Source organism: Aquarana catesbeiana, linkage group LG04, assembly GCF_042186555.1.
Source record: "Aquarana catesbeiana isolate 2022-GZ linkage group LG04, ASM4218655v1, whole genome shotgun sequence".
Lineage (NCBI taxonomy): Eukaryota > Metazoa > Chordata > Amphibia > Anura > Ranidae > Aquarana > Aquarana catesbeiana.
The window spans coordinates 361,617,111-361,637,658 of record NC_133327.1 but is presented as its reverse complement, the minus strand read 5'-3'; the positions used below and the strand labels follow the sequence as shown (position 1 = coordinate 361,637,658).

At 37.8% G+C, this 20,548-nt stretch overlaps 1 protein-coding gene across 3 annotated transcripts in view; it reads left to right on the top strand.

Moving 5' to 3' along the window:
• Positions 1-20,548, top strand: part of HACE1 (HECT domain and ankyrin repeat containing E3 ubiquitin protein ligase 1) — a 160,367-nt gene that overhangs the window by 105,029 nt on the left and 34,790 nt on the right. For all 3 annotated transcript variants that reach the window (XM_073627003.1, XM_073627002.1, XM_073627004.1), the window contains 3 exons: positions 810-959; positions 2,747-2,943; positions 13,723-13,854. In XM_073627003.1, the coding sequence (XP_073483104.1) occupies positions 810-959; positions 2,747-2,943; positions 13,723-13,854 (479 nt within the window). The remainder of the gene's footprint in view (positions 1-809; positions 960-2,746; positions 2,944-13,722; positions 13,855-20,548) is intronic.

The following is a 20,548-nucleotide window of genomic DNA, read 5'->3' as shown; positions in this document are numbered from 1 at the left end:
GTCATGGAGGAGTGGAAGAGGACTCCAGAGGCAACCTGTGAAGCTCTGGTGAACTCCATGCCCAAGAGGGTTAAGGCAGTGCTGGAAAATAATGGTAGCCACACAAAATATTGACACTTTGGTTCCAATTTGGACATTTTCATTTAGGGGTGTACTCACTTTTGTTGCCAGCGATTTAAACATTAATAGCTGCGTGTTTAGTTATTTTGAGGGGACAGCAAGTTTACACTGTTATACAAGCTGTACACTCACTACTTTACATTGTAGCAAAGTGTCATTTCTTCAGTGTTGTCATGAGAAAAAATATTTACAAAAATGTGAGGGGTGTACTCACTTTTGTGACATACTGTATATATAATTAAAAAAAAAAAAAAAGTGTGAACTTCGATAGTTTCTTTTTCCCGGGCATGCCATTTTATTTGGCTGTTTGTGTGCCGTGTCATTACCCTTTTCTATGTTCATAGCTGTATCTGTTACACCTAACTCTCCCACAACCTAACTTCCTAACTCTATCCTGATACCTTGCAGACACTATTGTAGATAAAGATAAACAATGTTCACCTACCCCTCTACCTCCACACTTCCTCTTTCCTATTTTTACTACTAAATTATAGGTGCACATTAGGTTTTCAACTACTTCAGGCTGGTTAGATGAGAATTCTCCCTGCAGAAATTTTTAGTGAACTTTTTAAGCAAACGTGTCTCCTGTATTTTATCCTGGTTATGTGAAACTGCTGACCCTTTAATAAATTTAATTTTGCTTATTGATGTTCTGGTTTAAAACTATTTGTTTTTCATATTTTCAACAGGGACAACGTTCCAGCCAAACAGTAACTCCTCAGTGAATCCAGACCACCTGAATTATTTCAGATTTGCTGGCGAAATTCTGGGGCTTGCACTTTATCATAGGCAACTGGTCAACATTTACTTCACCAGATCATTTTACAAGCACATCCTTGGTATGAATATAAAGAGTTTGGACAGCAGTGGGCATTATTAAAAGATGAATTCTTTTATTTTTTGGAATATTACTTAAACTGGAACTTCACTCTCCCAATCACCATTGATTATTTTTAATCCTAATACTGCTAGCATTAGTAAATGGATAGGAACTTTTATCATATTTGCTTGTGTTACATTTTTTTTAAACATTTCTTCAGTTACTTCCCGGTTTCCATGCCTAGGCAAATGATGTCATACATCCCAGGAGTCTTCAGGAGAGGAGGGATTTTATCAGCTAAGCACACTCTCCTGCATGCATGCCTGAACTAATGGCAGATGGATTCCAGGAAGTAAATGCTTCATGAATCATCTGCCCTTATGCAAGATGGCCACTGCCAAAAATACAAGGGGTGTTTTGCAAAGTGGTTTCTCAGCAGGATAATGCACGAAGACAGGGATGAATGGGGGGGGGGGGGGGGGTTGTCTTAAAATTAATTAACTAGTGTTTTTGGTTTCTTAGTTCTCAGATGCAGTGTAGATCCGCTTTAAAATGATCACTATTACAAATCAAATGTATTCTAGTGGTATCTGTGAGGGCAAAGCATAATAACGTAGCCTATTTTTAATTATTGTTAAGTTCACATGTCAGTCAAGCAGCCCAACAAAAGTGAGTGGCAGGCTTTAACAGTGTTCTAGTTTGTCCCAACCATTGTCACTTTTACTTTGTTTTGTTATGTGAATGTAGAGAAAAATGCAAATGCGCAGGAAATTTTAAAAAAAAATGGAATTCAGATACTGAAAACATAAACTATAAACACTATACAGTTATCAAAATGCAATTTGTTTTAAATTTGTTTTTGTTAATGCATTTCTTCATTGAGTCGTAGTGATTTACAGTTCTGAAAATGCAGCTTGCCATGCCAAAATATTGATGTCAGTATTAAATCTTTTTAGACATCTTTCTATTCCTCTTTGCAGTTTTGGTCAGGTAGCTTAAACAAGTAAAAAAAAAAAAGGTTTATGAAGAGAGGTTTTTTGACAAATATATTCTGACCATCTTTAGGTATTTTTTTCTTTATTGGTTTCATTGCATGGCTGTGTATACATATATATCACTTGGTACATGCACAGTTGATTGCCATTATTCTCTATGGCCTAGCATGGTGCCATGAGTACTGCTGGTTTTTCAGCAAGCTGCAAACACTACCTGATCTTCAACAGACTGCAGAAATAAAAAGTTAATCATGTCTGAATCTTACTTGTTTTACAGTTTGATGAGGAGGGCAGAGAGTTGAGGATATACGTTTTTGTTTGCAAGTGCAGTTTTCTGGGACTGTTTCATTTAACAATCTTTGGTGAATCAATTCCAAACTGATAATGTCCATTGAGGAGTGGTTTTCTTAACCACAACATAAAACAAACATATTTCATACGTTGAAATAGAGTGATTTGTGGGAACCAGAAATGCATGCCAAATATTTCAAATTGTAAATAAGCTATTAAAAATTTAAAATTTTATAAACCTGCACAACTTTAAGTGGCCAGAATAATATATGTAATATATGTTTTTTAATTTAGGGCCAGCTTTATTAAATATATAGTTTAGAGTAAAATCCGTGCTCTTTATAAAATGTATAGTTTAGAGTAAAATCAGTGCTCTTATTTTTAAGTTCTCAAGTTTTTAGATGCGCTGCAGTGCATTTCTTCTCCTGAAGATGGCAGCTTAATGCAAGAGATGCCTGAATGAGTAAATTGAATGAAAAGAACGCTCTTCCTAAATATCTGCATGCTTTAAATACTGCAGGTATCCCAGTAAATTATCAGGACGTGGCCTCCATTGACCCAGAATACGCAAAGAACTTGCAGTGGATTTTAGATAATGATATTAGTGACCTGGGACTGGAACTGACTTTCTCCGTGGAGACCGATGTGTTCGGAGCTATGGAAGAAGTGCCCTTAAAACCAGGAGGGGCCAGCATACTTGTTACACAGGAGAACAAGGTGAGTGATGAGATCAATGTCAAGATGTGCTTGTAAACTGTCTCTGGAAAGATACACTTCACGCTCTGATGTGAGCCAGAAAAGACAGCATTTACTCAACAGGGGTATGGTATCTGTGTAAAGAAATCCAATCGTTTTGAGTCTCTGCACTGCCATTATTCTGTGACATTACTAATCCATCATATTATTAACAGCGCTAAACTAACGCTAAGCGTTTCATTCAGTGACATCCGTGTGCAAGAACTTTAGTTTGTGAGCAGTTTAGGTGTAGTCAGATAATAGCTATAGCTGTAGCGCTCATATTTTGCAATAAATGAAGGGCACACAGATCCTCTGTTTCAGTATATTGCTTAGCAGTGCACTTCATGGTTTAAAAATGTCAAGTTCTGAGTTCTGGGTATCTTTGCAATGTCATTTTGGGAAGCACAGCTTCCAATATTAATATTTCCTTTTAATCAGCAGCCTGTTATCCCTACAGCACACAGCGGCTGAAATTTATGACAGCTTCCTCATTTGTTAGCAGAAATCATATGCATTGCGTGTGCCGATGCTCTTATCCATCATTTGTCACAAAGTGTCAGAGCAGAAAAATGTTTAGATTCGGGTCCCTGACACAGTTTTAATTATGAACATCCATTTTACGATGACAAATGCACAGATGTACTTCACATAGCAGATCAGCCTTATGTTTCTGGAAACATTGCTATGCTGCTTTTTCTGGGGGGAAAATGTGTATAGATAGAATAATTATAAATGACTGAAGTGTTGCTTGATTTCTCACTTCAGCCATAGCGTGCGTGTAACATTACATTTATTTATATATATATATATATATATATATATATATATATATATATATATATATATATATATATAATATAATTCTAAAAAAATTTGTCTGCCTGTGTCAGGAATTAGCTGCCATAAATTTAGTGTTGCATATGAGACATTGTCGTCTAGTGAGATAGTGATAATTGCATTGTCTGACACAGATTAAAGAAATTCTGCCAGTTATAGGTCAGGCCAGAGTTTTTCTGGGAAGAAGAATGTAATGAATATTTAACAAACCACACACAATCATTTCACCAAGCGGAACACGCAGGAATGATGGTAATACATAGCTGTTTTTTATAAAGGGTGGAGAGCTTTCCTGCAAACCATGCCAAGCTGAGGAAACGCCATTTTAAGCTGTCATTGTACAAAATACAATGTTTCCTTTGGAAAATGTGAACTTTAATGAAAAGCTATGTGGCTTTTAGAGCAGTAAACAGCGCCATTAGAGACCCTGTGACTAAATTATGAAAGAACGTAAAAACAACATATTTTTTTCACCTCCTGTGGAAGCTTGTGTTATGAAGCTGCATCCATCTATCTATTCGCATGGCCTGGTTTTAATGGCATCGCTGATTTAGAAAGGGCATTAGAGTAATGATTTGAAATGTTTTTCATAGCAGCTATTAACCTGGACAACAAACAGCAGTGGCACACAAATGAATGTAAATGTGATGCGTGGTTGTAGTTCATTTTGATCAGTTTCTAGGGTAACCAACTAAAGTTGTGTTTTTTTTTTTTTTGTTTTGTTTTCTTGTTAGACGGTATACCCCTTTTTTCTCTTTTTTTTCTTTTTTTTTTTATTAGTTATTTATTTTATATTGTCATAGCTGTAGTTTTTTTTTTTTTTTTTTTTTTGGATGTTTTTCCTCGTGCACCCATTCTTTTGATACATATTGTCTTTAGAGGCTCCAGAAACAAAAAATAATGTACATTTTTTTTTTTTTTTTACCTGCAAAAAAAAATGTGCATGTATTATTTTTTGTTAAAAGGTGGCCTTATCCCTTTTTAAGGCTTTTTGTGCAGCTGCAATCATTCCCGCAAAAGCTACCAGCTGGCTGTCCGACAAGTGTTATATGCCAAAAGATACGACATGCAGCAGCTCGGCAAAGCACTTTTTAATGTTTGTATAAAAATGATCCTACGTATTGTAAGCTCTGGGGTCTTGTCATACCAGCTGTAAACGCATCTATTCATTTGATCATCGAAGGATTATAAAGCTCACTCTCATAGCTTACACGAAGATGGTGGTGAAGGAAAAAATCCCAAATACAGTCACATCGTTTTTGGTTTTTGATGGAGGGGAAAAGGTTAGAATTCCTGCCTGGTGTGAGTCTGTGTGTCCATTGAGAAGTTTTTTATACTATGAGTTTTAAATGCTATCTTTTTCTCCAAGGAGTAAATTCAGATGGATGCCCTCCACCAGGCCAGGAAATAAGAGGAAGTCTAATGGGGTAACAGACTGCTGTAAAATCCTGACAAACTACTAAACCTTCCTTACTCTACCAGATATTTAGATTTTATCATGGCCTATGACATCATTGGGGTTATTCGCCCTCACGTCCTGTTCTGGCACACTCCTATCAAATAGACAGGAAGGGAGGAGACTTTTGTTCACTTCTGCTGTGAAAGGAAGCAAAGGAAAGGAAGTAAAATCACTGATATGGGGACATAGATCACATTAGAAAGTTGGCAAAAGTCAACTAACCCTTCCTTATTGTGTCCAAAACTAAAGAAAATGGTTGGGCTTTAGGGCAAAGGTTCTTTTAACTGACAGGGCAGAAAGTACCTGTTTGAGTTCTGCCTTAGTAGCATTCCCTTGTTAATTCTTTGTCTTAATGTAACTGATCTTCACTTACAGATTTTACCCATTAACCACCCAGTAAAATCTAAATTAAAAGAATCCCATTACAAGAAATTAAACTACACAGCATATAAGTAGATGCTTCATTCCAAGGATATCATTTTGAAATGCGTCTTCAGCTGTAATTGCTATGCTTTTTGTGGTTTAGACAGCTTTTCAATTAACTATAAATGTAGAAAAAGCACTTTTCATCCTTTTAGTATAGTGATATACTAGTTAATCACATTTCTGATTAAATAATTGCTAAGTTTAAATGTGATCAAATATGTCACAGAATTAAGGTTTAGTACCTGTTGGATTGTTAAGTGTAAACCTCTTTGCTGTATGCTTTTCTTTATTCTGCTGAATGCTGACCTCCTAACAATTGCTAGATGGAAGCTCAGGCAATTTCTTTTTACCTTGTTAAATGCATACATCTGCAAGATATGCACATTCTAAGGTACAGGGGAAAAAAAAAAACACTTTCTCTGGATAATACATTCTCGGTTTTGATGCTTGTATTGTGCTGTATGTGTTTGTGTGTAATGACCACTTTCTGGAACGCTTAGTACTTGGCGAGCTTGTCATTTTTATCAGGGATATCCGTTACAGAATGTCCTAAACAGAAAAAGTATTCTCCTGAGTATTTCCACGCTCTAATGAAATGATTTTTTTTTTTAACTGTGTGTAGTGCTGTATTGCATTGCATTGTTTCCTAACTTTATTATATTGTATACAACAAACACTTACCAAATACCCCCTGTTGTGTGACTATCTCAGGCACCATCTAAAGTGTGCTGTATCCTAGAAACGTATAATAATGCTTTCCAGCATGCCGTATGATTTTAAAAATAGAATAAGCACTCTTGTTGGTTTTGTAGGGGACTCCGTTCACTTGGTTTCCAAAATAGTTTACATAGTTACATATACCATGGAGTATCCACTGAGTGTGTGAGAATGACTTCTTAGAATATGTGCAAAGTATTGAGAAGTAAGACCCACTGCTCCACACTACATGTACAACTTCTAAATCCTACATCATAAGCTGGTGGATAAGACATTTGTTTGTATTTGCACACCAGCTGGGGTAGCTGAAAATATGTGTGTTAAATGATATTGTTCTGAAAGATATTCATTTTTCTACATTGTTTTCTGGTTTATGATTATTTTTCACTCCATCAAGAAACCTGCAATTATAACACCCATTACTTTTCAGCAGTGCTTTCAACGACATGATGTTTTTCCTTTTAACAAGCACAATCTAATAATAGAAAGCATCTGATGATATTTGTAGTAGAGCAGCTCTTCTCCATTTTAATTAAGTTTGCTCCCCTTTTTGTAATAATCATTTTTATTGAGAATAATTCAGTTTCCAAATTTTAACATTTGTTTTGAACATTGTAGCCTTTTGGTGTGTACATGGTAAGAACACCACATGTAGTGCATTGGTAACAGCCACCTTGGGGTGTATTGATCGGTTTATGGGTTCAGAAGAACCAGGCTGAGTAGAGTTGTATGCAGAAGCGAGAGAGGCTTTGATGTCCTCTAGCAGTTCATGCAGAATACACCAGAGAATCATTGCAAATCATTTTTGGTGATGTACCATGTCATTTTAATTAAAACGTTTTTATTATTTGTAGCCTGCCCTTTTTAATCATTCTTAAATATCCTTTGAGATGTGAATATTTATTACCAATACCCTTGTTTTGTGAATACATGTTTTCCAGCTATCCCTTATAGACCGAGCCTCTTCTTGAGATCTGTTGTTTTACAAATTGAAATCCATTTTTTTTGCTAGGAAATTACTTAGAACCCCCAAAAATTATATATATATATATATATATATATATATATATATATATATATATATATATATAAAACCGCGCAGCGCTCTTACAAGCGCAGTTTTTTTGGAAAAAATACACTTTTTGAATTAAAAAATAAGACAACAGTACAATTAGCCCAATTTTTTTTATATTGTGAAAGATAATGTTACGCCGAGTAAATTGATACCCAACATGTCATGCTTCAAAATTACGTCCGCTCGTGAATTGGCAACAAACTTTGACCCTTAATAAATGTCCATAGGCGACGTTTAGAAATTTCTACAGGTTACCAGTTTTGAGTTTCAGAGAAGGTCTTTTGCTAGAATTATTGCTCTCGCTATAATGATCGCGGCGATACCTGATGTGTGGTTTGAACACCGTTTTCATATGCAGGTGTTTCTTGCTAATTTTTTTTGGATCATTTTTTTCCCTATTACAAGGAATGTAAACATCCCTTGTAATAGAAAAAAAAGCATGACAGGACCTCTTTAAAGTGAGATCTGGGGTCTAAAAGACCTCGGATCTCACATTCACACTTAAATGCGATAAAAAAAAAGTCTAATTTTCTGAGGAAAGGATCCGATCATCTCCACCACTATTGATGGCTCTGGTAAGCAGCGGAGACCACCGGGGAGCAGCGGGAGGGGGGCCCCTCTCCTGCCCCTGATAAAAGTGATCTTGCAGTGAATCCGCCGCAGAGACCACTTTTATCTGAAAGCTATCTGCTGCCATAACCCTGGTATTTAACGTCAAACAGCCGCCATATAATGACGGCGGCCTAATGGTGCAGTAATGTATACAGTGCCTTGAAAAAGTATTCATACCCCTTGGAATTTTCCACATTTTGTCCTGTTATAACCAAAAACAAATGTATTTTATTGAGTTTTTTTTATGATAGACCAACACAAAGTGGCACATAATTGTGAAGTGGAAGGAAAATGATAAATGGTTTTCAATATTTTTTAGGAATAAATATGTGAAAAGTGTGACGTGCACTTCTATTCAGCCCCTTTGAGTCAATACTTTGTAGAACCACCTTTCACTGCAATTACAGCTGCAAGCCTTTTTGGGTATGTCTCTACCAACTTTGCACATCTAGAGAGTGAAATTTTTGCCCATTCTTCCTTGCAAAATAGCTCAAGCTCTGTCAGATTGGATGGAGAGCGTCTGTAAACAGCAATTTTCAAGTCTTGCCACAGATTCTCAATTGGATTTAGGTCTGGACTTTGACTGGGCTATTCTAACACATGAATATGCTTAGTTCTAAAGAATTGCATTGTAGTTCTGGCTGTATTTTAGGGTTGTTGCCCTGCTGAAAGGTGAACCTGTGCCCCGGTCTTAAGTCTTTTGCAGACTCTAACAGGTTTTCTTCTTAAATTGCCCTGTATTTGGCTCCATCCATCAACTTCCTTGGCCTTCATGATGCTGTTTGTTCCCTAAGGTTCTCTAACAAACCTCTGAGGGCTTCACAGAACAGCTGGTGGACTTTATTTACTAATTGGGTGACTTCTGAAGGCAATTGGTTCCACTAGATTTTAATTAGGGGTATCAGAGTAAAGTGGGCTTAATACAAATGCACGCCACACTTTTCAGATACTTATTTGTACAAAATTTATAATTTTCCTTCCACTTCACAATTATGTGCTACTTTGTGTTGGTCTATCACAAAACAATCCCAATAAAATACATTTACGCTGGAAAGAAATGCCCCCAAGGGGTTTTGTGTTGCAGACAAAAAATTAAATTGGAATAGAAAAATGTATACATTTTATTGAAAAATTGACATACAATTGCATGAAAAAATGTTTAAACATGAGCGAGGCCATTACACATACATCATGGTAATACAACTGTACAAGTACATGAACAACGTAGCATGATATAGGTATATATAGTCATACTGGTAAACCCCGACACGTTTCGACCATTAACAGAGGTCTTCTGGGGCAAAGGAGTACAAGAACTCTACAAAAGATTATATTGTCAGAATGCGTACATTGATACAGCACTGTGAATTGATTTTAAGACAAAAAATAGTTTTAGGATCATATTTACCACTGACGGCTGTAAAAATAGCCTCCAAAATGTTGTGCCCAAGGATTGCTCAAAGATCCAGGCTACGCAGGCAGAACCCCAGGACCGCCACGCAGGAGCAGGCCATCCAAACAAGCCAGCAAAAAGGGCCCACGAGAGGCCGCGCTTGAACCCCCAATGGGGGGGGGGGGGGGCGAGGGTGTGGAAGCAGGCAAGGAACAGAACCTAACAAAAGATCCCTGAAGCCACTGTGAGATTATATAATGAGAATCACAAATTAGACAAGGTATCACTTAATCCTAAGTGAAAAGTGAACGGCGCTGTGTCAGCTAGGTCAGGAAGAGGTGAGCTGTGACAAGGTCCAGGGGTGCAGATCTGCATGCATGCCCCAGTAAGGTAGGAAGGCGCAATGTGCAGGAGTCCTGAGCTGGAGGGGGGGTGTATTGTGCAGGGGTCCAAAGCTGGGGGGGCTGTGTAATGTACAGAGGTCCAGAGCTGGGGGGGGGCTGTGTGTAATGTGCAGGGGTTCAGAACTGGGGGGGGGGGGTCAATGTGTAATGCGCAGGGGTCAAGAGCTGGGGGGGGTGGGAAATGTGTAATGTGCAGGGGTCCAGAGGCTGGGGTGGGGGCTGTGTAATGTGCAGGGGTCCAGCGCTAGGGTGGGGGTCTGTGTAATGTGCAGGGATTCAGAGATAGCATGGGGGAGAGGGGGCTGTGTAGTGTAAAAGGGTCCAGAGCTTCGGGTGGCTGTGTAATGTGCAGGGGTCCAGAGATGCAGTTGTGGAGAGGGGGTACACAGTAACAAAGAGATATTGGGGGGTGCAGAGGTATGCAAAGAGCACAGTGGGGTGTTTTTACATTTTAAAGTTGGGGGGTGCCAGATATAGGATCTGCCCTGGGTGTCAAATGCTCTAGGCACGCCCCTGCATGGGGCCTTAGAATGGGATTCTTCAAGATGTGCAGAATTTTTAAAGGGTGCCTTGACTAAAAATAGGTTGAGAAACGCTGTACTAGGTTCACGCTACTCTGGTATTTTCCAGCGGCTGCGTTTGTTTGGGCAGAGCAGCCCATTTAGTTGAATGGGCTGCTTTACGTATGAAAAAAGCAGGTCCCTATGCAATTTCCAAAAAAAGCAGCCGCAGTAAAATGGCATGGTTCTGTGTGGTTTCCCTGCATGGGGATGTCATTAGAATTAATGGCACCCCTGTGCATCTGCTGAACAGCAGTACATTTTTGTGCGAGGAGATGTGCGATTTAATTGCTTTCCCACACCTGCTCAAATTTCAGTCTATCCTTCTATAATAAATGGGGGGGGGCGGCAATCAGTTGTTGCATTTGTTTGCTTCTTCTTTCAGTCCACGCTGTAATCTGACTTTGCTGGAAATATTGGCCTATTAACCTTGGGAAGCAAGGTGAGGATTATATCCTCTGTGGGGAAAATTTGATAGTAATAAAAACCCGGCTGACTTTGTAAGGGTCATCTCAAGTGTGAGAGGTTAAGGACTGCTACTAAAATGTGTTTAACAATCCTACATAAGGAGAAGCATGCAGGCAGTAGATCAGCAGTGTAATCGTACTCATTCATTGTCCAATGAGACCACTAATGACCTAGAGAGTGGCTCAAATGAATAGTGGTGTCACCCCTTGGCTATGAAGTGTCAAAGTGTATGAGTCACGGGTTAAGCAACACAGAATTCGTTTACATATATTCTTCAACATTGTCTAACTTTAAACATATGTTGTATATATTTATCCTCTTGTGTTTTCCCAGAGTGTATGCTACTGGAAATATTATTTGTCTACGTTTATTCAAGTGAATGTGGCTAATATAATGTAGCCGTAGACGTTCCTTGTGTCTGCATAATTTGTCACAGCTTGGCAGTGCAGGAATGCTCCTGTTTAGTCACAGGTGATTTCATTTGATGGAGTCGCTGATCCACCTGCATCTCAGCATGCATAGCCATTAACCCTGGCCTAAGAGTGGTCCAGTGAGCAGCTCTGAGAACTCTTGCTTGATGAGCTATGGCTTTCTTAGTATTTGGCATGGCACAGAAAAGCCCCCAGCTGACACCATGACAGAACTGCTGTTGTATTTGGGCACACTGTTGACTTTGCTGATATGAGCCATTGCCCATTAGTAAACATGAATAGGCTATTCCGATTTGTAATGATTTAAAAATCTTTCCTATTGAGGTATATAAAGGAATTCAATTACCATGCACGTTGTGTCTATGGTACTTTTTATTTATTTATTTATTTTTTTATACAGAAGCAAGATATGCACGTTGTTTAGATGTATTCTAGATCTACTGCCGAGAAATATAAAGGGTGCATTGAATAACAATTCATCATTCATATAGGACATGCAGTGCAGCTTCTGGATCACTGACTTTGTTAATGTCAGAGCACTTGACATACAGAATTCAAGCTGCTGCTACATTCCCAAATACACTGTTTAATAATAGCAGTACCATTCTACTAAATGTTGTTTTCTCTGTGTAATTGTATTGCAGAAAGCCAAATGTCATTATCCCATTCATTTGTTTTGTCACAGGTCAGGCGAACACATTCACGAAAGGTACACTTAATGGCCTTTAATGATAATGCAAAGAACATTATTGTACAGTTACAGCATCCAAGCAAATTTTAACTTTCTTCCATTTAGTGTAGTCACAGCTCTGCAAAATTATATATCATTAGTTACTTCGCAATGTTCATTGCTTTTTTTATTTATTTTTTTATTATTCAATAAACCCTTTAGTGTGTACACATGGGAAGTAGCTATTGTAAAAATACTCTCTCGGAATGCTGTAGGAATTATTACTTTGGGTCAGTCTGCCAGAACTTTCTGCATATTTACTAACCTTCACTAGAGGGAATTAAGTGCTATGTGCACTAATGTGTATAATAATTGATGCTGTGCTGTTGTTGAACTAAAGTGTACACCAATGTGTCACAAAATGATAAACGTACCAAAAATGAAAAAAGCAATAAAGGTGTGCACAAGGTGGCAGTGTAAACCAAACGTGCAAATAAACTCATCAAATAACAGATTCCTTACAATTAAGAAAATAAATGATTTGCACAACAAACCAGATGACATGTATAACAAACTTAGGTGATAAATCAATCGGTGCTCATCAAGCTGATTGACATACACTGAACAGTGAGGTGAAGGTGTAACAAGTGACTGGTGGTTTAAAAAAAATCTTGATACACTTATTGGTCATGGATTCATCTATCGGTGTTAGCAGCAGTTGCCCTATACATTGTTTTTTCCACTTTCAGTGATAGCGCAAGAGTATTCCTCTACCAGACTTGTATGCTATGCTCACTGATGATTCTTTCTGGCAAGAATATACATTTAGCATGTAGGTTTGTTTTACAATGCTATACTTAAAAGAGGAATAAAAGCATATGTGATGTAACATGGAGTTTTGCACAAATGCGCACTTTTTTTGTGCTTATATACTCGTTTCAAGATTCTACATAAGGCCAATGAAAATTGGGTCAACAATTTAGCAACAGAGCCACGCCTGCATGCACAGCATGCTGTAGCAAATTAAATACAGATGATGGTATGGTCCCTTTGGCTGTTTGCTTCTGTGGTTGGCTTTGTTGTGTTATTTAATGTCTTGAGCAAGAATGAAAGCATTGGAACATGAATAATCTTTCTTGGAGGTGAGCGTGAATCATAAGGAGGTGCTAGTATGTGGACTTAAGTGCCCTTATTTTACTATCATTTATAAAGCCACTCCTTGTTTTCAGATCGTAAAGCATTATTTTGGCTTATGTTGAATAGCCCTTCAGTAGTCATTTTCAGCAAAAAATTCACGCTTGGCCTTCCACTAGGTGTCACTGTATCTCTGCATGTTTTCTTATCTGCTCATGTTGCAAGATTAATCTTATTATACGATATTTAGAATGCATTTATTTGTACTTTCAGTAATTTGCAGTCGTGTTTAAAAATGTTCTCTTAAAAAATAATTTGTGGTATACAATAGTACTTTGCCTAATATGCAGCGGTTCTTGAAGCATAGTTGTTGGCGACAGGAAAAATGATGCAAAGTGATGGAACAGTTTTCATGACAATTGTGTTTTTCACTGATCATTTTCATTTTGGTTTCCTGAGTGAAAAAAAAATGTAAAGCTTTGTTTAGATGTTGGATTACAAGTTACCATAGTAGCCATCAGACAGCACTTATGTCAATTGTGAAATTTTTCCTTTTTTTTTTTTTTTTTCAGGCAGAGTATGTCCAGCTTGTTACTGAACTTCGCATGACAAGAGCCATTCAGCCACAAATCAATGGATTTTTACAGGGCTTTCATATGTTTATACCACCATCTCTAATACAGCTGTTTGATGAGTTTGAATTGGTGAGCTGAATTTTTCATTGTGTGTTTTACTTGAAAATATTGACCAGTATTTTATAATGACTTTTACAAGAAACTTTTTAAAATGTTTACATTATTTTTCTGTGTTTATAGAAGATAAAAAAAAATATATTTTCTATGAATGTTAAACAAAAACGTTCGTGTATTTTCAATAAGTAAACAATGAATTAAGATTTATTAGAGGTGCTTTCGTGTATGGTTATGTACATGTATGTATATTTTCATATGTAAATTTCCATAAAAATTACTAGAATATTTACTTTTAAAGTCAAATTGTGGCTTACCCTAACCTACTACTAAAAGATGAACAAATGTACAGGCATGTGCCCTGCAAAGCACCCTGGAAGCCCTGGGGCGCTTTACAGTACGTAAGAACATCTCTTAGTGCCTGCTTTCTATAGCATCAACTTCATCATAACTTTTAGTATTCATTTTTGGCATGGTCTCTCAGCACCCAAATAAAATGTGGTTTAGCTGGGTGTGATTATCAATAGCTGTTAATAGATTGTTTGTTTGTTTTTTTTTTTTTTATCCAATGCAATACTTCCATTATTTCATCCTATTGATATTGACTGAGAATTGATTAAGTTTAGCACATCATGTGGAGATGGCTTTGTTTCATTTTATTTAAGATCTGCCCAAATATTTCATTGGGGTATATATATGCCATTTCCTATTAGCTTGCAGCCCTATCCACACCACATTAGCTATCAACAAGAGCAACTTAGGGTTTTCCATACTTTTTTTGGCCGATGCTAACTAGATGTATGTTTAAAAATGCTCATGTAAATGTTAACCAGTGAACACTGCTTGTAAAAATATATCAGTAAATCCAAAGATGCAAGCATGACTGGCCTACCGACCAGGGAAATTTAAGCTGATCATAGATGGGTATTTTTTTTCTTTTTTTTTTTTTTTATAGTCAGCCTGAACAAACAAAAAAAACTGATTCCTCCATCCACAAATCGACTTCTGTCAAGCAGGGACAGATATTCACTAATCAGAATTCATCCTAGCTGAAACAGGGACTGATAGGGACTTTAATTAAAGTGGTAGTACAGTCCCCCCGGACGCTTCTATCTACAGGTAAGCTTATTCTACAGCTTACCTGTAGGTACAAGGAAGATCTCCTAAACGTGCACCATTTAGGAGATATTCAGTGTGTCTGCAGCCAGTGACGTCACCGGCATGGGTATGCCATTCCTTCAGAGCCCCTGTGTCGTAAACGGACTACCGCGCGCATGCGTCGGAGTGATGTCAGTGCTGCTCGGCCACTCAAAGGAATGGAGCCTGCAAACCCAGAAGGAAGACCGGGTGACGTTTCAAGCCCTGGAAGCCTTTGTTTCAAGGTATGCCTTTCATAATGTGCTAATATGCATCGCATACTAGCACATTATGACTACCTTGCAAGGAGGAGTTTTTTTTTTTTTTTTGTCAACTTTACTTCTGCTTTAAAAGGCAAGCAGATGTAATCCAAACTCCAAAGCGCACATAGCACATTTTGAGAAGTTTCAGCAACAGTTTTTTTTTTTTTTTCCATGTTTGAACCATATGAATAAAAGTTGACTGTTGTATGGACCCACCACTGTAATAAGGTCATCCTTTTCACGTTACATCAAATGGAAAAATAGTGGACCTACAGGCAGGAATAAAATGTAATAAAGCAAAAATGGATGTGCTAATTCTAGTGACCGCCTACATTATATATGTAAGATTTGATTTTTCACATGGATCCAAATTAAAGCTAAACTGAAGTCCGCAATTACAATGCCTGTGAGCTACATCACCAGCACCAACATCTTTTCCCCAGCTTTGTCTGGGTGTCAAGTCTTCAACCACTGTGATGGTCCAGCAGAGGAATTTTGTAGCTTGTGCACATGAGAGTTGGTGCATTCCGGCACCCAGGTGTTCTGAGAGTGTGCACTGAGCTGTGCATGTGCATATTCAGTGTACAGTCTTGAGAAGACTGCGAACAGGCAGGTATGTGTTCTTTATTGCAAAGGAGACATAGCATGTCTCCTCTTCAAAACCGGCTTATCTAATTTTTTTTCATTTTGTAACTGGACTTTCCATTTTAAGTCCTCATGCACACTGCTTTTATTAAACACCCGTATTACAGGCATTTTACAGCTTTGTTTTGCCCCTAAATGCCCCTCTCTGTTAGCCTATGTGTCTATGCACACATAGACATTTGTCAGGTGTTTAGGAGCAGAAATCTGAACGCATCAAATGGCGTTCGGGAAAGGAGCATTTAGGCAGAAAACACCCTGCATGCCTAAATGCATGTAAACATGCTTAAAAGCTAGGCACGTTTAGTGCTTAAGCATTCATTTCAATGTCTAGAATAAATTCATATTCTGGCCAATTAAATGAATATAAAATAAAAATAATCTGTACTAGTGGAAAAGTGCTCAATGGAAAAGAAAGCAGCTAGCACACTATTGGATATTTACCATAGATAAACCACATTAATAAAATAAACTGTGCCGCACTACATAAATTTCCACCTAAAAATGAAAAACGGAACAATTAAAAAAAAATATATAATGGTCATGGTCCAAAAAGTAATGTTGCGTGAAATACATGTAGTACAAATACATGTAGTACACTCACAGGTAAAAGAAATAGCTCCACGTGCCTGTGCCCCAGAAGATCTCGGATGTGGCAAAACTCGTTTAGGCAGAGCTACGTGCCGTGACATGATCACTTCCAGGAGTGTCCCCGAAAGTCCTTTCTGGTGGGTTCGGATTGCTATACTGTCAGTGCAGAGCCAATTTTTTACCTCCTGAGTGTACTAAATGTATTTTTAACAATAAATATATTGGTTTTTACACTAATCGCACAGTGTGTTGTATGACTGCTCTATGATATGAGGGTCATATCTCTCTGGTAAGCCTCCTGTTGTATCTGTCTTACAATGGCGTGGGAATCACAATATCACTCTTTTCCTTGGGTGTTTGGAGTGTTATTTCACATTTCATTTCATGTAACATTATACAAGTGAGGACTTTTTTGACTGTCACTATTATATTTGGATTGTGTTCTGTTTTTCATTTTAAATATTTGATCCCCTGCAGATATTGTAAGTATGCCCACAAAGAAATTAATGGGTCTATCATTTTTATATTATAGGTGTAGGGCTGCAACTGACGATTATTTTCATAATCGATTAGTTGGCCGATTTATTGTTTCGATTAATTGATTAATCATCTAATAACCTTTAAAAAAGTGTGGTGTATAATTTAGTTAATATGTAAAGTTTAAAAAAAAGGCAATTTATTCTTAAATATCTCTGTGCAGTAGTAAATATAATAACAAACTATATGGTTAGGGAGTAAAATCTCTATTCCACTCTGAGAATAACAGACAGAAGAGATATACTGTATATACTATTAGAGGAGAGATGGTATATACAGTATATATCCTCTAACAGTATATTAAAGGGTGAATCTGGTAAATATCAGACTCAGAGATCAAATTTTTTTTAATTTAAAAAACAAACAATATCTTCCTTCAAAAAAAATGTAATTTTAAGAAAGTTCGTTCAATTTTCTAATCGACGTTCATTTTCAACCACAGTGATAGGAAAATTTGGAAATAATAGAAAACTTCTTGGTCAAAGGAATTTTCAGACAGTGTATGTGGTTTTCGTTCAGAAGTTACATTTATTTTAAAAACAAGTGAAAATTTCATGAAATGAAAAATTCTGTCATTCAGCGATTGTAACAAAGATTTTTCGTATGAATATTCTGGTCTGAAAATTGATCCGTGTGGCCAGCATGCAATTTGCTTTTGATCTGTTTCTGCAGTGCTTTTTGCTGTGCGTTTTGATTTTTTGCGCACATGATTTTGCATTTTTTTTTGGACAATTTGTTGTTGGGCAGATTAAAAAACACAAATTGCTGCAAAGACGCATTACATGGTTTTCTGCAGCTTCTCCATTGAAGTATATTGAACCAAAAAAAGCACAGTTTTTGTGTTTAAAAAAAAGTCCCTGACCCTTTCCAAATATGCAGCGGCTGAAAAAAGCATAGTTACAGTAGCGATTATTTGCTCTTTTTGTATTATAAAGGGCTCATTTTATTTTTTTTAACCCCATTATGTTACTGATCGATTATGAAAATAGTAATTGATTAATTTAATAATCGATTAGTTGTCGATTAATCGATTAGTTGTTTCAGCCCTATATAGGTGTATTTCAAATTATAGAGACAGCATATCTACCAAAAATCCAGAAAAAACACATTATACAAATGTTATAAATTGAGTTGCAGTTCAGTGAGTAAAATAAGTATTTGATCCCCAAGCAAAACATGACTTGGTACCTAGTGGAGAAACCCTTGTTGGCAAGCACAGAGGTAAGACGTTTCTTGGTTGGTGACCAGGTTTGCAAACCTCTCAGGAGGGATTTTGTTCCACTCTTCTTTACAGATCTTCTCTAAATCCTTAAGGTTTCTTCGCTGTCGCTTGGCAACTCTATGTTTTAGCTCCTTCCATAAATGTTATATATGATTAAAGTCTTGAGACTGACTAGGCCACTCCATGACCTTGGTGTGTTTCTTCTTGAGCTACTCCTTTGTTGCCTTGAAGGTATGTTTTGGGTCATTGTCGTGTTAGAAGGAAGAAAGATGCTGACTATGACAGTAGGAACACCATCCCTACAGTCAAGCACGGAGGTGGAAACATGATGCTTTGGGGATGTTTCTCTGCCAAAGGTACAGGCTGACTTTGCCACATTGAGGGGCCAATGGACGGGGCCGTGTATTGTAAAATCCTGGATGAGAACCTTCTTCCCTCAGCCGAAACACTGAAGATGGGTCGTGAATGGGTCTTCCAGCATGACAATGACCCAAAACATACAGCTAAGGCAACAAAGGAGGGGCTCAAGAAGAAGCACATTTAGGTCATGGAGAGGTCTCCAAACCTTAATCCTATATAAAATTTATGGAAGGGGGTGAAACTTCGAGCTGCCAGGAGACACCAAGAAACCTTAAGGATTTAGAGAAGATCTGTAAAGAAGAGTGGTCCAAAATCTTTTGAGATGTGTGCAAACCTGGTTACCAACACTTCTGTGCTTGCCAACAAGTACGAAGTCATGTTTTGCTTGGGGATCAAATACTTATTTTACTCACTTAATTTATAGCATTTATTTTAAGTGTTTTTTTCTGGATTTTTGGTTGATATTCTGTCTCTATCATTTAAAATACACCTATGATAAATTATAGACCCTTCATTTTTTGTAAGTGGGCAAACTTAAAAAATCTGCAGGGGATTGAATAATTGTTTCCCCCGCTGTATGTAGCTCAGCGCAGTTTATTTTATCAATGAAGATTTTTATCACCCAATCATTTGATGAGCCTGAACGCACCTAAGCGCATCTAAGCACACCTAAACGCATTTGAAAAACACTGCATTTCTCTATTAAGGGGAAAGGTGTTCAGAAGAGCCTAGTGTGCATGAGGCCTTGGGTAGGAAGTAGTCACCTGAAACTGTATATTAGTTCAGATTGCTTGTGGCTTATTTAATTGGTCGAACAACATACTACTTGCGTTCATCTGTGATTTTGAGACCTCAGAAACTCTCCTCTTAGAGGATAATGAATTCCATGTAAAATATAGTTTCTTAGCATAAATTTGAAGGTTTAAGAGAAGAGAAAACAATACTGTATGAGCGCCATCCATACTTCGGCTTTCCACTCACAAGTTTATTCAACTACTGTGATTTTTCAACTGAAAAAAATATAGTAGAATTGCTGCCTTCTCCTTAAAGTGATTGATTGTAAAGGTTAAATGTGTGTTTTTTTTTTTTGCCTTAATGCATTCCCTGCCCACTGCTCCCTCAAACACTTACCTGAGTCTTCTTTCGATCCAGTGCTGTTGTGACTGCAGTATATCTTCTCCCCTATCCCCCCTCTCACAGGCTTGGCTGAGAGCAGCTGAAGCTATTGGCTCTTGCTGCTGTCAATGAAATCCTGGGCTCGCCCCCGCTCCCACTTCCGGCTCAAATTGCTGCCGCAAACTGAGTCGGAAGTTCGCCCCCCGCAGTCTTTGGGGACACACATCACAGGTCCCAAATAACTACGGGACCACGTACAAGGTGCAGTGCAACTCGTGCATGTGCAATAGGAAACAGGCTGTGAAGCCGCAAGGCTTCACTTCCTGTTTCCCTTGAAGTATCTGGTCGGGTGCAGACATCGCAGGATCCCTGGACAGGTAAGTGTCCTTATATTAAAAGTCAGCAGGCACAGTATTTGTATTTTTTCTGAAGGAGCCTGGAGCTCCTTTCTAAGTAGTGGATGTGTGTGGATAATTTTAGGAGATTAAGGAAATTATTACTGTCACTTCAAAGGCTAACTCCATGTTTACTATGTCTAGAAATATTTTATTGGGCCAAAATGGTCCAAGCTAACGCTTTCCTTCACTAACAGATGTGCCTGCTGGATGTACTATATAAACTATATGTAACATTAGGTACATTCAGTATACAGGCAGTCCCCGAGTTGCATTCCATGCATTGAATACAAAGCTTCTATTAAATTGGTGAGCAGCACACAGACCAACCCGATTTTGTTCCGGGAGCAGGATGGGAAGTTCCTGTCTTGCTGCCAAAACACAGCATTGTAGACTGTATGTAGACAATAAGGATGAGCTCAGGCGTGTTCTCAAACGGCACGTGC